The 17,369-nt window shown below is 38.4% G+C and overlaps 1 protein-coding gene across 4 annotated transcripts in view; it reads left to right on the forward strand.

Annotated features, from left to right (window-relative positions):
* MAGI2 (membrane associated guanylate kinase, WW and PDZ domain containing 2) overlaps window positions 1-17,369 on the forward strand; it is a 1,355,072-nt gene that overhangs the window by 1,184,634 nt on the left and 153,069 nt on the right. For 3 of the 4 annotated variants that reach the window (XM_007187116.3, XM_057549547.1, XM_007187119.3), the window contains 2 exons: window positions 6,451-6,640; window positions 14,775-14,816. In XM_007187116.3, the coding sequence (XP_007187178.2) occupies window positions 6,451-6,640; window positions 14,775-14,816 (232 nt within the window). The remainder of the gene's footprint in view (window positions 1-6,450; window positions 6,641-14,774; window positions 14,817-17,369) is intronic. The other variant, XM_007187118.3, reaches the window with a different exon arrangement.

A 17,369-nucleotide genomic window follows, 5' to 3' on the forward strand; every position in this document is an offset into this window, starting at 1 on the left:
AATATTTTTACAAAATGAGCATCAACACTATTCGGTATGGTGTACTGAAAATACTTTAGAAAACTTTGTTTTACCCCCTGTCAGAAATACTATCGTTTTTATCACATTGAATTTTTAAAAACAGTACAAATTATAAGCCCAGAGGTCTTGACCTGCAAATTAAGTCTGGTCCACAAGAAATTTACCTGTATATATATTTGTGTATTTATATTTACTTTTTAATGTATACAGAGCTAAATATGTGTGTGTGTCTGTGTATGTGAAAAAAAAATTTTTTTTTCCTACCAAACCTGACAATCACTCAAAGTGGTGCTTCTGAATCTTCAGAAACCGGTGAACTCTGCCATCACCTAATCTCTCTGGGCCTAGTTTCTTTATGAATTGTCCTGAAATTTTGATGCTAAAATACCAGGAGCCTGGTATTTTAATAATCTTTTTGTGAGGCAAGTTTAGCCAAGTTGCCTTCCCAGCCAGAGATGATCTTTACTTGCCGTTAGATTGAAACTAGTAATTATCCAAGTCCCAAGACCTGGGACTGGTTTTCTGGGATCCCATTCTATGGTGTGTTAGAATAGTCGACCCTAACTGGAATGGCTAAAACTCATGACTGGAAGAGAGCTTAGCAAAGTGATTCAAGTAACAACAAAAACAAAACAAAACAAAAATCTCAGGGGATCACATCTTCCACCTACTTTTCATTCCTCTCACAGTAAGCAGCTCAGACAACAGTGGCCCCTGGTTTGGCCAGTGAGTAGGGAATTCTTGAGTTAATTGCTTCCCTTCTTTCTTTTACTGAGGGAATATTTAACTGCTTGATTTTCTCATTTTAGAAATGGAGATATAATTTTGCATACTTTTCAAGTGCAGTAACTGGCTTAATTAAATAACATGGCTTTAAAATTATTTGAAGACCTGTGAAAATAAAATATTATTGAGCCCTGGAATATGCCTGAGCTCCAGGTTCCTCTCAAAGACAGATGAGGAAACCGGAGCTGGTGATGAGGGGCTGAGCTGTCAGAACATTCTCACCAAGCGTGTCCTCATTTAGCATTCGGCTCATCTGGTCCACAGAGAATATCAGATGGGAAAACTGGTCTCACTGGGGCCTAGTTAAACCACTTAGTGATGCATGTGATTTTGAAAAGAGGTATTTAAAAATATTTAAAATGAAATCTGTTTTATCTTGACCAAAATCTAAATCATTCCTTCCTTTCACCATCAGAGTTAAATCTGTGCTCTGTGGTTACACACATCTTTATCTAATTTAACGAGGAATCTTGCAGCCTCATCCTGGTGCTACAATTATGCAATCTAGTGATTTCCTTATATGCACCACATTTACACACACGACGCCATTTGGCATAATTACAGCATTTGCTGTCGTTACAGTAATTGCATCCATACTCAATAATTCCAAAAAAGGTTTTATGAACTCAGTTTACAATTAATCCTGACCCCATACATCCCTACAAAAGCCAAGGCTTGGAGTTCCAGGTCCTAGGCTAAGTGAAGATAGAGGACTGTCAATTTAACATCCTCCATGTATCTACCAGACACTCTTCAGACTAGGGACTGTGGTGACAGGCAGTGTGGTATAATGGTTTAGGGTGCAGGTTCTGAAGGCTTACTGCCTACAGTCAAACTGTGCTTCTTCTCCTTACTAGCTGTCGTACCTTCCACTAGCTACTTAAGCCTTCGGTATTTCAAGTTCATCTATAAAATGGGGATAATAATAATACTCCTCTCATATGGTTACTCTGAAGAGTCTGTGGCTTAGTCCATGTAACGGGCTTAAAGCAGAGCCTCTACATGCTCAAAAATATAAACTATCGTCATCCTAGAAAGCAGACCCTCCATGCATAAACCCTTAATAAATTAACACCCTATGAAATGAACATAGTTTGCAAAACTATTCACTTAAACAAATATATATATAAACACATACCCACTGTATTTGGATTTATACACTCTCTCCTCTGAAAGAGGATTGATGACATCCTTAGGCAGGATAAGGAAATGTTACCTTGAGTGAGGTCTCTCCTTCTCCCAGTCCTGTGTCACTTCCTGACACTCTTCCGTCCTACTGATCCACATCTTAAACTAATCCACATCAAGGTAGTCACTTCTGTGTAACAAGTGATACATTAATTATAGTGAGTTCTCTTTCTCTCCACCTGGAAGGAATCCAAGTTCATTCTTCAAGTACTGAATCAAGCCAAAAGGCTTCATCTCCCAGCCCTGCCCTAAAATCCTGAGGAGGTGTGTTTAGACTACCCCACCTTCTACAGGAAGCAAACAGCTTCTAGAGTTTTTATGGGGAGGACAACTTGCCTTGTTCACAAGCTCTCTGTTCCCAGTGTGCATCCTAGAATCAGAAGGTGGGGTTAAAAAAAATTAACCACACCATGATCAGGTTTTTTCTGTTTTACTCTTTGATAGCGCGTTGTGGATTGTATGTCCACCCTGCCACTGATACTTCAGTGACTTGTCCTTTCATACAGTTAGACATTCACTCATTCGTCAAGGCCAACAGAGATACAAGCCTTCTGCCATATAAAGAAAATGATTTTGTTTTCATGTTTCTTACTCTAGTGAGGTGTTTATAAATATTAACCTAGGTAAGGACACCACTGGGACTGGACAAGATTCAATCAGAAGCCTTGTTGAGAGGCAAACGCCGGCAGGAAACACAGCTCTCTAGAGGTCAAGGCCAGGAAGACTGTAGGTGGCGTAAGGGGATGGGATCAGAATCTAGGTGGTTCACGAAGATTGAGAGGAATAAGTGAGCACGAGGTGTCCCGGCTAAAAAGCAGAAGGGCAAAGACCAAGCTATCTAAGAAAGTAGGGAGAAGTCAACAGAGGGCACCTTTCAAAAGGTGCTGTCAGATCAGCACACCGGTCCCAGAAAGCAGAGGGTGCCCTCTGATCCCAGGGCAGCGGGTTTGCTCCATGGTCTTCTGTGTTGGAATAACAAATAACTCAATTAGGGGGCGGGGGTGTGAAGGACTACGCGTCTGCCTTTTCAGTATTTCATGGGCGCTGTGATTTTCTGCTCTACAGTCTTACAAATCCCCGACAGAGTGACTTGAGGGTTTATGAATGTCACAGCAAGACATTGTGAATGCTTTACTAAGCATGAACTGGAATCAGTGAATTTCTCCATCTCTGTGCTATAGAAATTGTAGAATTTGTCAATCTGCCGCAGAAACTTTCCCAAACAGTGCCCAAAGCGTTATTTATTTTGTAGTTTTAAGAATGTTTTTTAGAATACTGATACTTGACCTGAACCATGTTTGCTCCAATGACTGTACATGAACAGTGCATATACCAGCAAGACTTATGGAGAAATCAGATAACCCTCCGTGGAAGATGGGAGAAAGAAATAGACATTTGCTGAAGCCCTATGATGACAAACGGGATACTACAGCAATTCAGACCATATTTCTAATTTATTTACTTTTTAGAATTTAGTATCTTATGTTTGGAAACAGAAGGGAGAAAGTCGGGGCTTCCCTGGTGGCACAGTGGTTGAGAATCTGCCTGCCAATGCAGGGGACACAGGTTCGAGCCCTGGTCTGGGAAGATCCCACATGCCACGGAGCAACTAGGCCCGTGAGCCACAACTACTGAGCCTGCGCTCTAGAGCCCGCGAGCCACAACTACTGAGCCTGCGCTCTAGAGCCCGCGAGCCACAACTACTGAGCCTGCGCATCTGGAACCCGTGCTCCGCAACAAGAGAGGCCGCGACAGTGAAAGGCCCGCGCACCGTGATGAAGAGTGGCCCCCGCTTGCCGCAACTAGAGAAAGGCCTCGCACAGAAACGAAGACCCAACACAGCCAAAAAGAAAATAAATAAGTAAATTAAAAAAAAAAAAAGAAGGGAGAAGGTCATAGCCAGAATGCACCCACATGGTGCCTAAAGTCGTTTAAAGTGAACAATTAAAAAATATGCCTTTAGCCGCAATGTGGCTCTTCCTGTCATAGCAAAGGCACAGAGAATGGATGACCAAAGGAACCCACCATGGCTTCGTAGGCAAATTTTACTTTCAAATGAATTATGAAGTGCATATTTAAAGATTTTTACTAAACGGGAGCAAAAGTGTCACTGAGCAGAAAATTAGCCAGAACTCTAAACAAATTTACCAGTTATTCCCCTCAATGTATTATTATGCAAAAAAGCACTCCCATTATAGTTATAGATTGGTTTCTGACCCAGGGTCTGCCACTGACAGCTGCTGGACCTCTCTATGCTCCTAGAGATTATGTTTAATATTAGGGAATTGAACTCAACTAGGAGTTTTTCCATCTTTGTTAGCTATAGAACCTTTGTTCAAATGAAAGCTTGGTCAGTAGCCCATATAGAAAACAAATTAAAATGAAGCCAATTGTCTTAGTTTCTTCCAACAGCTATAATAAAATACCATAGACTGGTAGCTTATAAAAAACAGAAATTTATTTCTCATAGTTCTGGAGGCTGGAAGTCCAAGATCAAGGTACCAGAAGATTCAGTTTCTGGTGAGAGCCCACTTCCTAAATGGCCATCTTTTTGCTGTAACCTCACCTGGCAGAAGGAACTACAGAGCTCTTTGGGGTCTCCTTTATAAGGGCACTAATTCCATTCATGAGGGCTATTGCCTTATGACCTAATTATCTCCCCAAAGCTCCACGTCCTAGTAATATTACCTTGGGTGTTAGATTGTCAACATATGAATTTTGAGGGAGCTCAAACATTCAGACTGTAGCACCAGTCTTATTGAGAGAAGGGTCAATGACCCATTTCTTTTCCAGTTTGCTGGCTTACCTGGCCCCTGCCACAGTCCCAAGTACATAAGTGGGTCACAGGGACCTTTGTGTTACACAAGGACACAGTACATAGTACCTCAAATCCTCTCTACCTTTAAAACATTATCACTGATAGGTGACAGCTGGCTTTGGAGGCCTGACCAAAATATAGCCATCATGAAAACAAAAGCAGGACAGTGCAGTAGGGGCCAGAAAGTTATAATCCTGTCAAGCTCAAAATAGTGTGTATCAAAACTGGTTTTAAAGAAAGAACAAGTGACCATATGTTACTGATGATTTCATTCAGTCACTAAATTTGCATTTTCTGAGCACTTGCTGTATGCTGGTAATACAACAGTGAGAGAGACTGCATCCCCTGCAGTCTCCGTCCCCAACATAATCTATTTGCGGAGACAAAGGTAGACTTGCAATTACGGTTGAGTGTGAGGGGTAGGTAGAGGGTGCTGTGGGAGCACCTAGAAGGAACAAGTAACCAGGTCAGGAATGGTCAGCAAAGGCCTTCTAGAGTAGGTGTCTCCTCTGAATCTAGTAGCCAGGTATAATGAGGGTGGGAGACTGAAGAGTGGAAAATGGGTAAACTTTGCAGGCAGAAGGAGAAATAAAGAAAGTATGCAAGGGTTCAGAGGCTGGAGAGAACCTGGTGGATTCTAGGGAATGAGAGACCATCAGTGGATATAAGAAAGAGGATCAGAACCTGGGCCCTGAGGAGCCACTATACCCCACTAGAGAGTGGCCTTTATCCTGAGGACCACGCTCACCCAGTGCAGAAGTTTAGACAAGAGGGTACCCCAATATCATTCTACACACACAGGTTTAGTCAAAGCAGAAAAGCTGAAGTTGAGTTTGAGTGAGCAATCAGTTGATTATTGAAGTTGGCTGTGCAAACAGGTGATCTTGGTGAGCGTGGCTTTTCTCCTTGATAAAAAGGAATGAGTCCCTGCTCTACCTCACGGGGCTATAGTGAATCAAAGAAGGTAATGTATATGAAAGAGCATAGTATTCTACAAACCGTTAATAAATCATGATGGTAGCAGCAGCAGCATTTTGGAGAAGAAACCACCAGATCAGCAGTAAATGAGGCTTCGCAGAAGATCTTGAACAATTCACAAATCCCAAAGGGTTGTATAATTACTTATAAACTGTGAGGAAAGTGATTGAATGTTCAAGTATAGGAGGTGGTGGTTCGGATATGCATAGGTATCAAGTGGATGCATGCAGACTACTTCATCTTCTTCTTTAGTAAAAATGGTGTGATGAATTGGGGCCATCTTAGAAAAGGAACAATACCATACAGTCATAAGCACAGATAAATTATCCTGAGATACATATTGTCTTTATTTTATAGGGAGAAAAAACAGACTCTGACAGATTAAGTGATTTGCTGAAAATTACTAGCTAGTAGGTGACAAGGTTATGAAAGTTTACATTCAAAAGTCAGGCAACACATATATTTATAACCATCTATGGTGCTTTATTATATAGAAATAGAATCTCTCAAGGCACTTATACCAAAGTTTTGAATGTTTTTTGAAAGAAAAGTCTACAGGGCAAGAAAGTCAAACTTAAAGGTGAGGGCTGTGGTATGTGACAAAGGTAACAGCAGGAAAGAGTTCATTGTCATTTTCTCTGTTCTCTTTCACTTTCCAGGTAACGGACCGATGGGAGAATCAAGGCAGTCCTCAAACGAGTTTATCTGCTCCGGCCATACCGCAGAACCTGCCTTTCCCACCCGCCCTTCACAGGAGTTCCTTTCCTGACTCAACAGAGGCCTTTGACCCAAGGAAGCCTGACCCATATGAGCTCTACGAGAAATCTAGAGCCATTTATGAAAGTAGGCGTAAGTGAAAGCCACAAAAAACAAGAGTGTATTAATAACAGCTGAAGCCCTGACAGGAGATATATTGAGGCTGAAATGATCTGGCATGATTTTATATTCTGAGGTTCAAAACGTGTCTCAAAAGTAAAGCCAGCTGATCGAAACTTTTCTTTAAAAAAGAAAGAAAAAAGCCTGTCAACTCAAAAAAAGCTTATATCTTTTGGTTTTAAATTTTGTTTCCTACTTTTTTCCCCCTGAGCCCCTGAGGAAAATCAGGAATGTATTTGGGAGGCCAGGGGTGGGGAATAGGGGAAGAGGTTGCTAGTTTTATTTAAGCCACCAGATAATAAGAAGAAATGGTTGGGATTTTTATGTCTAATCTGATTTTGAGTCTGAAGCATAGATTTCCTTAGAGCCATGAATGCAGTCATTGAAGATTTTAGGAATGTGAGTAAAATGTTAGCCAAGTCCTTCCAACTCATAATGGTGAAAGTAATGGTTCCAAAAGCAGCACAGAGCAGGTGCCAATCATTTCTACCTGAAACTTCCGCTTATTGTTTAATGCACTGGGACCCATTTGAAAGTTGACTCGTAAAATATCGTGTAGGCACTTGTCATCCTATCTGAAGGTCTTCTAAAATTATTTCATTGCGCTTTATAAATATTAGAAAACAAAGCTTTTTAATATTGCATATACATTCATTGTTCTTCTTTCCACCATCTCACAGGTCATCTCTTTTGAATGTTAGAGGACAGGAATCCAAATGGCATGAATGTATAATATATGAGGAGAATACACAGTACAATATGAACTTGAGTAATGGATTGAGAAAACTAGCCTAGTGAGAAGGGTTTGGTTCCGGGCATTCCCATTTACGGTCTGCTGATTTCCTTTGTTTTGGTGTTCCGCCAGTGTCTTCTTTCCAACTTTATCACCTGAAGCATGAATAGCAAGTTTTAAATTGTGTGTTATCTCAGAGGATCTCAAATCTGCTTACTCTTTGATGAGCCCAGGGGCTGAGAATTCCACCCCCAGCTGGTAAGGGGAAAAGTAGACATATCCCTTTGCCCATCCTCTACAACTCTCTGTAAAAGTAATTTTGGCTGATAAACTAGTTAGGACAGCAGGCCATTGAGAAATCATCTTTATCAACGTGAACCTCCACCACCCCACTCCTGCCACTTTATAAAAATAATTGGCTATGTCAGGGCTACTGTATTTGATTCTCCTCCTTCTGGCTGAACGACTGAAATGTCTTTAAAGGGCTGTACAGTTAGAATGTTTTTGCTGTGATAGAATTAGAACAAAGTAGGCATTTTTCACTGTATAATACAGGGTATGAATTCAAGGTATTAATGGTCATTATACTGAAAAAACTTGAGAAGATTTCAGCACAGTTCTTAATACCTTTTCTACTTCGATAACCAAGTATTTATCGAATACCCACTTGGCCCTCAGTACCATGGGGAGATACCAAAGTTGAGTAAAATGTCCTGCTCTCACGAATTTAACTGGGAGACAAGAAGAATACGTATAAACAAGTAGAGATCAGGATACAGGCGAAGTTCTAACTCAGAAGGTGGAACATATCATCCTCCTGTCACTGGCTTGTTGAATTTTGTGGTTACCTGTAGGGAGTGTCAAGAGATGCTTCCTCCTGTTTTTGTCCCTTCATTAGTCATTTGTTCCCATCCTTTTGCTGTTTCCTGACCAATGCAAGGCTTTAGTATTCAGGACAAAGTCACTGTTGGTATTTATTCCGTCTTTTCTCTATGGTGTCTGATGCTGTTGTGCCCTCAGTTTGTGAGCAGGAATTGTGCATGACCTTCTTTTCAACCCTAAACAAATTCTGATTTCTTTAGCCAGCCCCTGCAACGCTCCTTTTCTTCATTGCCTTTCCGCTCCTCACCTGTAACAAACCTAGCAAACCAATCCGCCTTAACCTCCCGTGACTTTCTTTATCAGTCCTCCTCTGGGAGCTCTGTACCCCTTTTGCTTTGCATCTGAAGCCACTTGAACAACAAACATCCTGACTGCCCGCGGAGCCCTGCATATGCCCTGCGGCTGCCTCTCTCATCTCACTCCCACTTCTTGCTTTCTCAGCTCTCTCTAATGTTTCTAAGGTCACAAAAATGTTTTCAGGGTCACGACTCTTAGGAGCCAAAAGAGGGCAAGCTCATTTCCTTTCCCATCCTTCTCTTTCTATCCTGTTATTTCATAACACTAAATGGAGTGTGAATGAAACGCAGAAATCATGTCAAGGTAAGAAAAACTCTGCCCCGAAGATTAAAGCAACCAAAACAACGCGGCACCACTTTCTCTAATCTCTGCATAGCTAATCGGTTCAGTCTGTTTTTCTCAGTTTCACATGCCAGGGTCTTGATAGAACAGAACAGACCTTTGCCCTCTATATACATCCTGTTTCCAAGTGTGGAAAAAGTCTCCTTCTCTCATTTAAATTTTTAGAACAATGCTTAAAAAAATGTTTTGTAATGAATGGACGGAAACTCAGTCTATCTCTCAGCATCTTCAGATAAGGTTTTCTTTTAATGACCGTGAAAGGCATGCATCTAAACAAAAGACCCATATTTGAAATTTTGACTGTGAACCACTCTATTCTTATTCTTTTGAATTACATTCATATCATTTAGCTTTGGCTCTATTTATTCTGTGTCCCCAAACTTTTTCCTAGAAGAAGAAATAGTGGGACCACAGAAAGTACGGAAGGGAATCCTAACCAAAGCTGTCTAAACCAAGTCCTTTGACATTTTCCCTGACCTGTAATGATCTCATGGTATCCTCCTTTACAACTAGGTCTAATGCTGAACAGAGTTTTTGCATTCACGTTCAAAACTGGGTTGCAGTAACCAAATAAAAGAATGTACCTCCACCCACAAGCTTCTGCTATACAGAGCTACAGAATATTTGTTATATCCAGGCTGTCAAGAAGTATTTGGATTCAAATCACTAGTCCCCTGCAAATGATGGAAATTTATCAAATGATGTAAATGATGCTGTGCCTCATTTGGCTCCTAATTAGATTATGCTGACATTTTAATGTGCATGTACAGGACATCTTAATAAAGATGTATTCCTGAAAAAAAAAATGCTGTGATTTTAAACAAACAAAGACAACCGTAGGATACTAGAGCCACAGGAAACAACATGGCAAATACAAGCTTACGAAAGACTAGAAACACCTCGTGTCTTCATAAGATCTTCTTATGATGACATGGGACTTGAGAGGAAGAAGATTCTACCACCCAGCAGGCAAGGCAATGCCTCTGACTTCAGGGCATCAGGCAGAATGCCCAGAGGTGGCATCTTCAGGCTCCACATCAGTCAACAAGAATGTATGAAACACAGTATGTGTCTAGACTCTGCTGCGCACTCCACAAGAGAAAAATCATGAGACATAATCTCTGCTCACATGAAGCTTACAGTGAAACTGGGGACAAAAACATAGGAAAGCAATTCCTGAATGACATTGTATTATATAACAGAGCAAATAATATCAGTATTTTAACAAGGGAAATGTGCAGTAAATATAGACAATAGTTTAAATATAATTAGACAATTAGACCCATAGTTTCTCGTTCCGTGTGCAAAATTGATATTTAATCAGGAGAATGTCTTGTGTTAAATATCTTTTAATTATCAAAAATCTCATTAGTTCTTATTGGAGAGCTCCACGCAAAAAGAAAAGTTTTCCCGATTAACTTCATTCCACCTAAGCTTAAAGCTTGTATACATAATAGAAGAACCATGCCTAAATAGTCCGCAAAGAAATTTTGACCAGTGGCATTTCTGGGTTTTCATGTTAGTTATTCAAGCTTGACCCTATTATCATTACCAGCAATTTCCAGAAAATAGCAAAAATCTACCCACCCTCATCTCTATCTAGTACTTTTAGATAAATCTCACTTTCCTTTGTGTAATAGCCTCTGTTGATAATTGACTTATTGCTGTTTCCATTACATGGATTTTTTAAAATTGAAAGCAGAGAAAAATACCCACCTTTGTGTAATGAGATAAGCCATGCTATTTTTTACTCCTCCTTTTCCCATAAATCTCATGAAAGAAAGACTAATTTTCTTTGCAGTTACAAGAGGAAAGGCTTGAATTGTTTCAGTTTGTATGCTAACATTTTAACTGTTGGGCTCCGTACACCATTTCTAACGTTCGGGGGAAAAGACTATTTCTAAAGGCCCTCACTGCTTTCCACCCTCCCATCTCCTCCTGTCATTCTTTCTCTATATGTGATTGCATCATTGCTTCAACCACATATGTCTGATATGATAGGAAACATTTTATAATGGCCTTCTTACCCATAAGACTACATGTTGCCAGTTTGCCTGAGACATTCCTGCTCTGCATTGTCCTGGCATAATCAATAGCTCGCCTTTCACACTCCAGATTGTCCTCATTTGAATGATCAATTATATGACTTCCCTTTACTACATAGTCTGTTAAAGAGATAGACATCATTACTGTCCAAGAAAGGCATACATCTAAATTTGAATACAAATTTTAAAGCCTACTCAGATAAATAATTTCTTTCAAGCTAATTTATTTGGCTCCCTGAGTTTTTGTCCATACATGTTTTATCCCTAATTTTAGGTAAAGACATATGTGGTAACTTGTTTTGGGAGCCAAACACCCAGTGAACTCCTTCCATACCCAGAAAACTATACAGATGTGCAAGTCTAGAGCACGGCAAACTAAGTAGGAAAAGTATGGCAGTGAGGCCTTACTCATTTAAGTGAAGAGAAATTTTCATTCTTACCACAGAGAATAAATCAGATTCATCACCACAATAATCACAGGACCAAAAGGGAGTTAATTTTGTCTGTCTTTCTGCTCCTAAGGAACACTGTATGCACATAACTGCAGAAAAATGGCTATCCTGGCTCCTCTTTTTAATGCCAAACAAGGCAATATAAGGTGTTTCCCAAAGAAAATGAGTATGGCTTACTTTGGAATCTTACAAAATAAAGTTTTGATCATGCTAAGGAACTTGATCATTTAGGAATGAGGGCCCTGTCCTGCTGCTTCACTTTTCTTCAAATCAGACTTATTCTAAAGTTTTATCTTGTCACCTCAGCTCATGGGACCATTTCTTGGGCATACTTCCCACTGCAGCCTCAGAAGCTGGAGCAGACAAGCTGATGAAAACCAAAAGAGACAGAGAAGAAAAATCCTTGTTCCCTGAAACTCTTCCCTAATGATTCTGTCCCTTGGTAGGAACCCAAGCTGAATTATGACTGAAGTTGTCCAAACTTTTTTTTTCTTCACATTGAACCTTGGTTATTATGAATAAACAATTTATGAGGTACAACATGTCCATACTCCTTTGCAGTAAGACATCACTCAAATGTAGATCGTAAAAGTGTCAGGGATCCGTATGGTATAATGTGCCTTCTGGTAGGACCTCTTTAGAACAGAAACTCCTCTGGAATTTCTTCAAAATGAGCTCACACAATCAATCCTTCTTTTGAGAAATTAGGAAGCATTAACCCATAATAAGCAATGAGTATTGTACCAAAGGTGGTAATCAAGAGTAACCACAGGCCAGTTAAAGAGCATAATGGAGGAACAAGACTGTTTTTAATACTATATTTGAAATGAAATTATAATTGATAGCTGATCAAAAATGGACCACTGTGTTTGTCACGTCTGTGGCCTTTATCCTGCACTTTTGTTGTTCATTGTGGAATTCTTTCATTGTTCAGTATTGTAATGTGCATATAATTCATAACTTATCCCAAATGGTTGGTGGTATTTCTAAACCATCTGTTTTTTCTGCTGCTCTTTCTTTGTTATTAGTGAGCAAGGGTTTTAGTCTACACTGTCTCCCATCCTAACGGCAGAGCTATTTGGGAAGCTGGGGTGGTGTAAAAATACCGTCCACTGCAGCACAGCACTCGAGACTCTAAATGGAAACTGATGGTGGGAACCATAACACATACGGTAGATGCATTGTGCTCAGAACCAGAGCTCGGAAGCCTGTGCAGGTGCTTCTGCTTGAGCCTTCTTTTCTCCATTCTCCTTTGCCCTTGTGGTTAAATACTCAACACAGTCAAGCTGGAAACATCAATAGGTTTAGGGAAGGTTTTGATCAATTCATGGCTGCCAGAGCTGCACAGCTATTCAGTGATCATGAAAGGCTACCTTGGCTTCTAGGAGAACATCTACATGTCTGAAGGCTGCTAGATCAAGCCCTGGACAAATGTGCTTGGACACTGCTGGTGTCCAGTGGCCTGTGGGTGATCCAGTACCAGCCGCAAATGTTCTCTGGAGCACTATTTTATTTTAGTGAAAAATCAAAATAAGATGATATGTAAATGTTAAGACATTTTTATCAGTGACTTTAATATCAGAATCATAAAAAGACCAGAAAAATTTAGTAACATTATCATTTAAAATGTCCTCAACTGTACTATGAAGGTTAATTTCCTGTACCTTGTTCAGGAAAACCGTTATTGCTGTCTTGAATATAATATATGTTATGGTTTGATCTGTGAAAAAAAAATTGCCTTTCAGTTGGAGTTTCTGATATATCACATTATGCGTCACTTTGCAGTTATAGTATGTTGATAAAAGAGATCAGTAGATCCAGTTAAGTTTGTTTGCCATTTTTCATATGTAAATTTTAATTTGGAAATCTAATTTCAAAAATAGTATTTCTGAGTAGCTTTGTAAATAACTGTGGTATTATATTTCTAACAGTTCCTTTTAATAGAGAAAGAAATAGCTAAGTAATAAAGATAGTGAAATAAAAGTTAGGTTGGAGACACGTTTTTCCCATGTATTTTAGAAATTAGATTCAATCCGTTAGCTTATAAATTTATTTCATTCAGTAGTTTAAAACTTAATGCTCCGGGAATCAGGCGGGGGATAAAACGGGGTGGAAATGTGAGAAGTAAACTCTAAAATCAGTCGTTGATTGAAAGTTATTTAGTTTGTCAAAGCATTTTGGTGGTAGCACGAGTTGACAGTGTAACCCAAAGTACTTCCACGAATAAAAATGAGGCCATCGGGGCTGCAGTAAACTGAGTCTAATTGCTGATGGCAAGTAGGTCCTAGTGAGATTATGATAATGTAAAGTGTCACCTTTACAACTAATGGAAATGTTTAGAAGGGAGCAATCTCCCATCCCTGTTACAGCTCCATCTTTATGATGAAACGATATTTCTCAATTCATAATCCTAAGCAGTCACAGTAAACATGGAGGTTTTTTAAAAAATAACAATTCTGCTGGAAAACTAATTTACTGTGAAAAGACAGATCGCCTGGAAGGGAGTCTCTTTCTCCTCACGGTGAGTGAGGCTAGCTGTGCAGGGTACCCTGGGGAACAGCCTCATTATCGCCCTCAAGAGGCTTCTATTTCATTTTTTGTGTTGAATAGTGTAGAACTCTTTATTCAAAGCAAACAAAGCTCAGTAAGAAAGCAATCAGAATTTGGTCTTCTTTTAATTTTTTAAGTTTAATGATAAAATACCCATTTTTTCCATAGTACTTCATATATATATTATGGAATATATATAGTATTTTACACTCATGTCCATAAACTTCTATGTTATTTGTAGCATAGATGACATCATAGTTCTCATGAAGGATCCCTATTGCTAATATAAACCAATTTTACTCAACTACTTATACATAACTTCAACTATCCAAATAATTGTAAGTGTCAAAATATTTGGACTGGTGTACATAAATCAACGTAATCATTGATTGAATTTTTCACTTTTCATTTCAATGTTTGATGGTACAATATCATAACATGATTTCAAAGACCTTTATTTATTGTGTGTATATTTGGGGTTCTGGATTGACTTTACTTTCAAATAAGCATTCTTATAATGAGAATCAAAGCTTAATGTTTGGAAATAATGACCTTTTTTTCCATTCTGATCTAAAGGAATTCAGATTTTTGCCTGCATGTGAAAGAAATACATTTACAGACATATTCATATACATAAAACCAGGTAAATCTGTCCATTAACTTCCATAGATTTTAGAGGAAAAAAAATCATTAAACACGAGAACAAGAATGGGAGTGAGTTCTAATTGAAACCAAAAAAAAAGTAAAGATGAATTTTTAAATGCCATAAATGAATTTCAATTTTAATTCCCCATTTTCCCATCCAGAACAAGTGCCACCAAGGACCAGTTTTCGAATGGATTCCTCTGGCAAGTATTCTTCAGTACTCACAGTCCTGTGAATGAAACGTCTTCCATTTTGTGTAACAAATCATTCTTCTGAGTAGTATCAGTTTATTAGTATATAATCATCATGCTAATTTCACTCACCCGCATAAGCATATATTTAAGGTAGAGGGCGAGTCTCACCAAGTTTGGCCTGATGGCTGCCAAGGAAACAAACAAACAAAAGACAAAGGAAAATAGTCATATTCATTAAGTTCTTTCATAAAATGCTTTAGTAAAAGATTAGATTCAAAGCCAGGTACCAAAGAAAGCCACCAGATTGACTAAATCCACACTAGCCAATACAGAAGTTTCTAGACACATGTGGCTATTAGGCGCTTGCAATGTGGTCACTCTGAATTTGGATGTGCTGTAAGACATGTGTAAATCCACACCGGATTTCAAAAACTTAGTACAAAAAAAAAAAGAGAAATGTATATCTCATTAATTATTTTTTAATATTGATTAATGCTTAAATAATATTTTGGATATATTAGGTTAAATGTATATTATTAAAATTGATTGTACTTATCTCTTTTCGCTTTTTAAAATGTGGTCAGTAGAAATGTTTAAATTACCAATGTAACTTACATTTTGTTTATTTTGGACAGCACTGGACTAGATAAATAGAAATAAGAAGCTAGAGTATCTCAAGAGATTTGCAATTTAGACATTTCCGAGAACTTATTAAAAATATTGCTAACGTAGAATAAAATTCTTTTCACATCAACTAAATACCTATATCAATTTAATTTTTTTAAACCATGCCAATTATAAAGTGCTACATTTCAATAGTATTTTAAGTTAAATAGAATAGCATAGTTTCAAGTTTAAGAGCTTTTAGTTATAACCAATTAATTTACTTAAAAGAAAAAAATTTTGACCTAATTATTCTGAAAATAGTTATTAATTTGGTTTGGACTGAAATATTTAATGTTATGGAAATGAAGGAGGTAAAGGAATATTCAGATTTTCTTACTCTTAGGAAGTGCTTTGAACAGCTGGTTAGACCACTGGATGGAAAGTGAGAACACTGAAACAATTGTAGAAAAGAACGTTTCATAACAATAGTACTATTTCAGGTCTGTGGGCTCACAGCACACATCTCTAGAGTGTTTCCATGATGACAGCTCATTATCCATCTCAGCATGTTCTAACACCCCTTGGAGAATATATGTGCTTGAGATCATTTCATTCTGTAAGTTTCCATGTCATTTTTTTTGGATATGTAGAAAATATGGCAGATGTTGCTTAGCATTCTGTCCCCAAATAATGTCTGAAGTATTTGTTTAGCTTGGTCTGAAAATGTTTAAAGCATAATTATTCTTAGTATATAAGAATATATGACTGTAAACTCCTTGTAATTTTTAAGAATATCTTATAACCAGAGAGAAACTGAGGCCTAGTGATTACAGCTGCAAAATGAAAGCAGGATTTAATTTGAGATTCTAAACCTCAGCTTCCTGGCCACAGCAAGCACGTTTCTTGAAAATTTCAGCTTCTGAAGGTACTTTATTTAAAAACAAAAGAAGAAAGAGAAGAACTACTCAAGAGCTTACATTACCTTGATATATACATTATTTGAAAGAGAAAAGTTATAATGTAGTTTGAGTGTATTATACTACTATGCAATCCAGATTTTCAGGAAAAGAACCAATCCAAATATTTTGTTCAGTGTCCACACAAGTTAGGAAACTATTTTGGAAAATTATGACTCCATCCAAAATAAGTAGAACTCCTATACTATTTCTCATATTTATAAAATGTTCCTTATCAAATTATGTGTCATGATTTTGACTCAGATAAATTTATCATAATTATAAGGTATTTTATTAACTTTAGCTGCAGAAGATGCTTAGGTACAGAGGTAAAATTGACGGTAGGAAGTCCTAATGTAATTATGAAGCTAAGTGAAAACTCAGTAGTAGAATAACGCTGTGGTTTATTAGGTGCACTAGATTGGCGAGTATGTTAAAACAAATTCAAGAAACATTTAAGCAACTCCTACATGCTGTGCATATGGAATATTATAGACAGACAAAGATAATTATGCCATCACCAAGGGAGAATGTTAATAAGAACAATGAATCCATAGTCAGGACCTTTGAATGAACAATCCCACCCAAAGACAAGAAAACTAGGGTGTGGAGTATCACGGAAACCAAGAGTAGAAATCACTTCTGGAAGGAGACCTTTTCTTGTTTAGAAACAATAGAAATCAGGGGTCATAAAGGGTGCATCGACAGTATCAAATGAGACACAGAAATCAATCAGAATGAGCCAAGAAAAAAATGGCCATTGGATTTGGTCATTAGGATGTCATCAAAGACCTTAAAGAGAGCAGTTCAGTAATGCCAAGAGAACAGAAACCAGACCGGCAGGAGTGAGTCAGACATGAGAGAGAGTGAAGGCTTCCGTAGAGACCACTCTTTCAAGAGAGAAATGGATGGGGAGAGCAAGGGAGTATTTCAGATGGGAAAATCTGAGTTTATTTGAACACTTTGGTTATTTGAAGAGAACCAAATGGAGAGTGGGAGA

Source organism: Balaenoptera acutorostrata, chromosome 7 (genome assembly GCF_949987535.1).
Source record: "Balaenoptera acutorostrata chromosome 7, mBalAcu1.1, whole genome shotgun sequence".
In the NCBI taxonomy this organism is placed as follows: Eukaryota; Metazoa; Chordata; class Mammalia; order Artiodactyla; family Balaenopteridae; genus Balaenoptera; species Balaenoptera acutorostrata.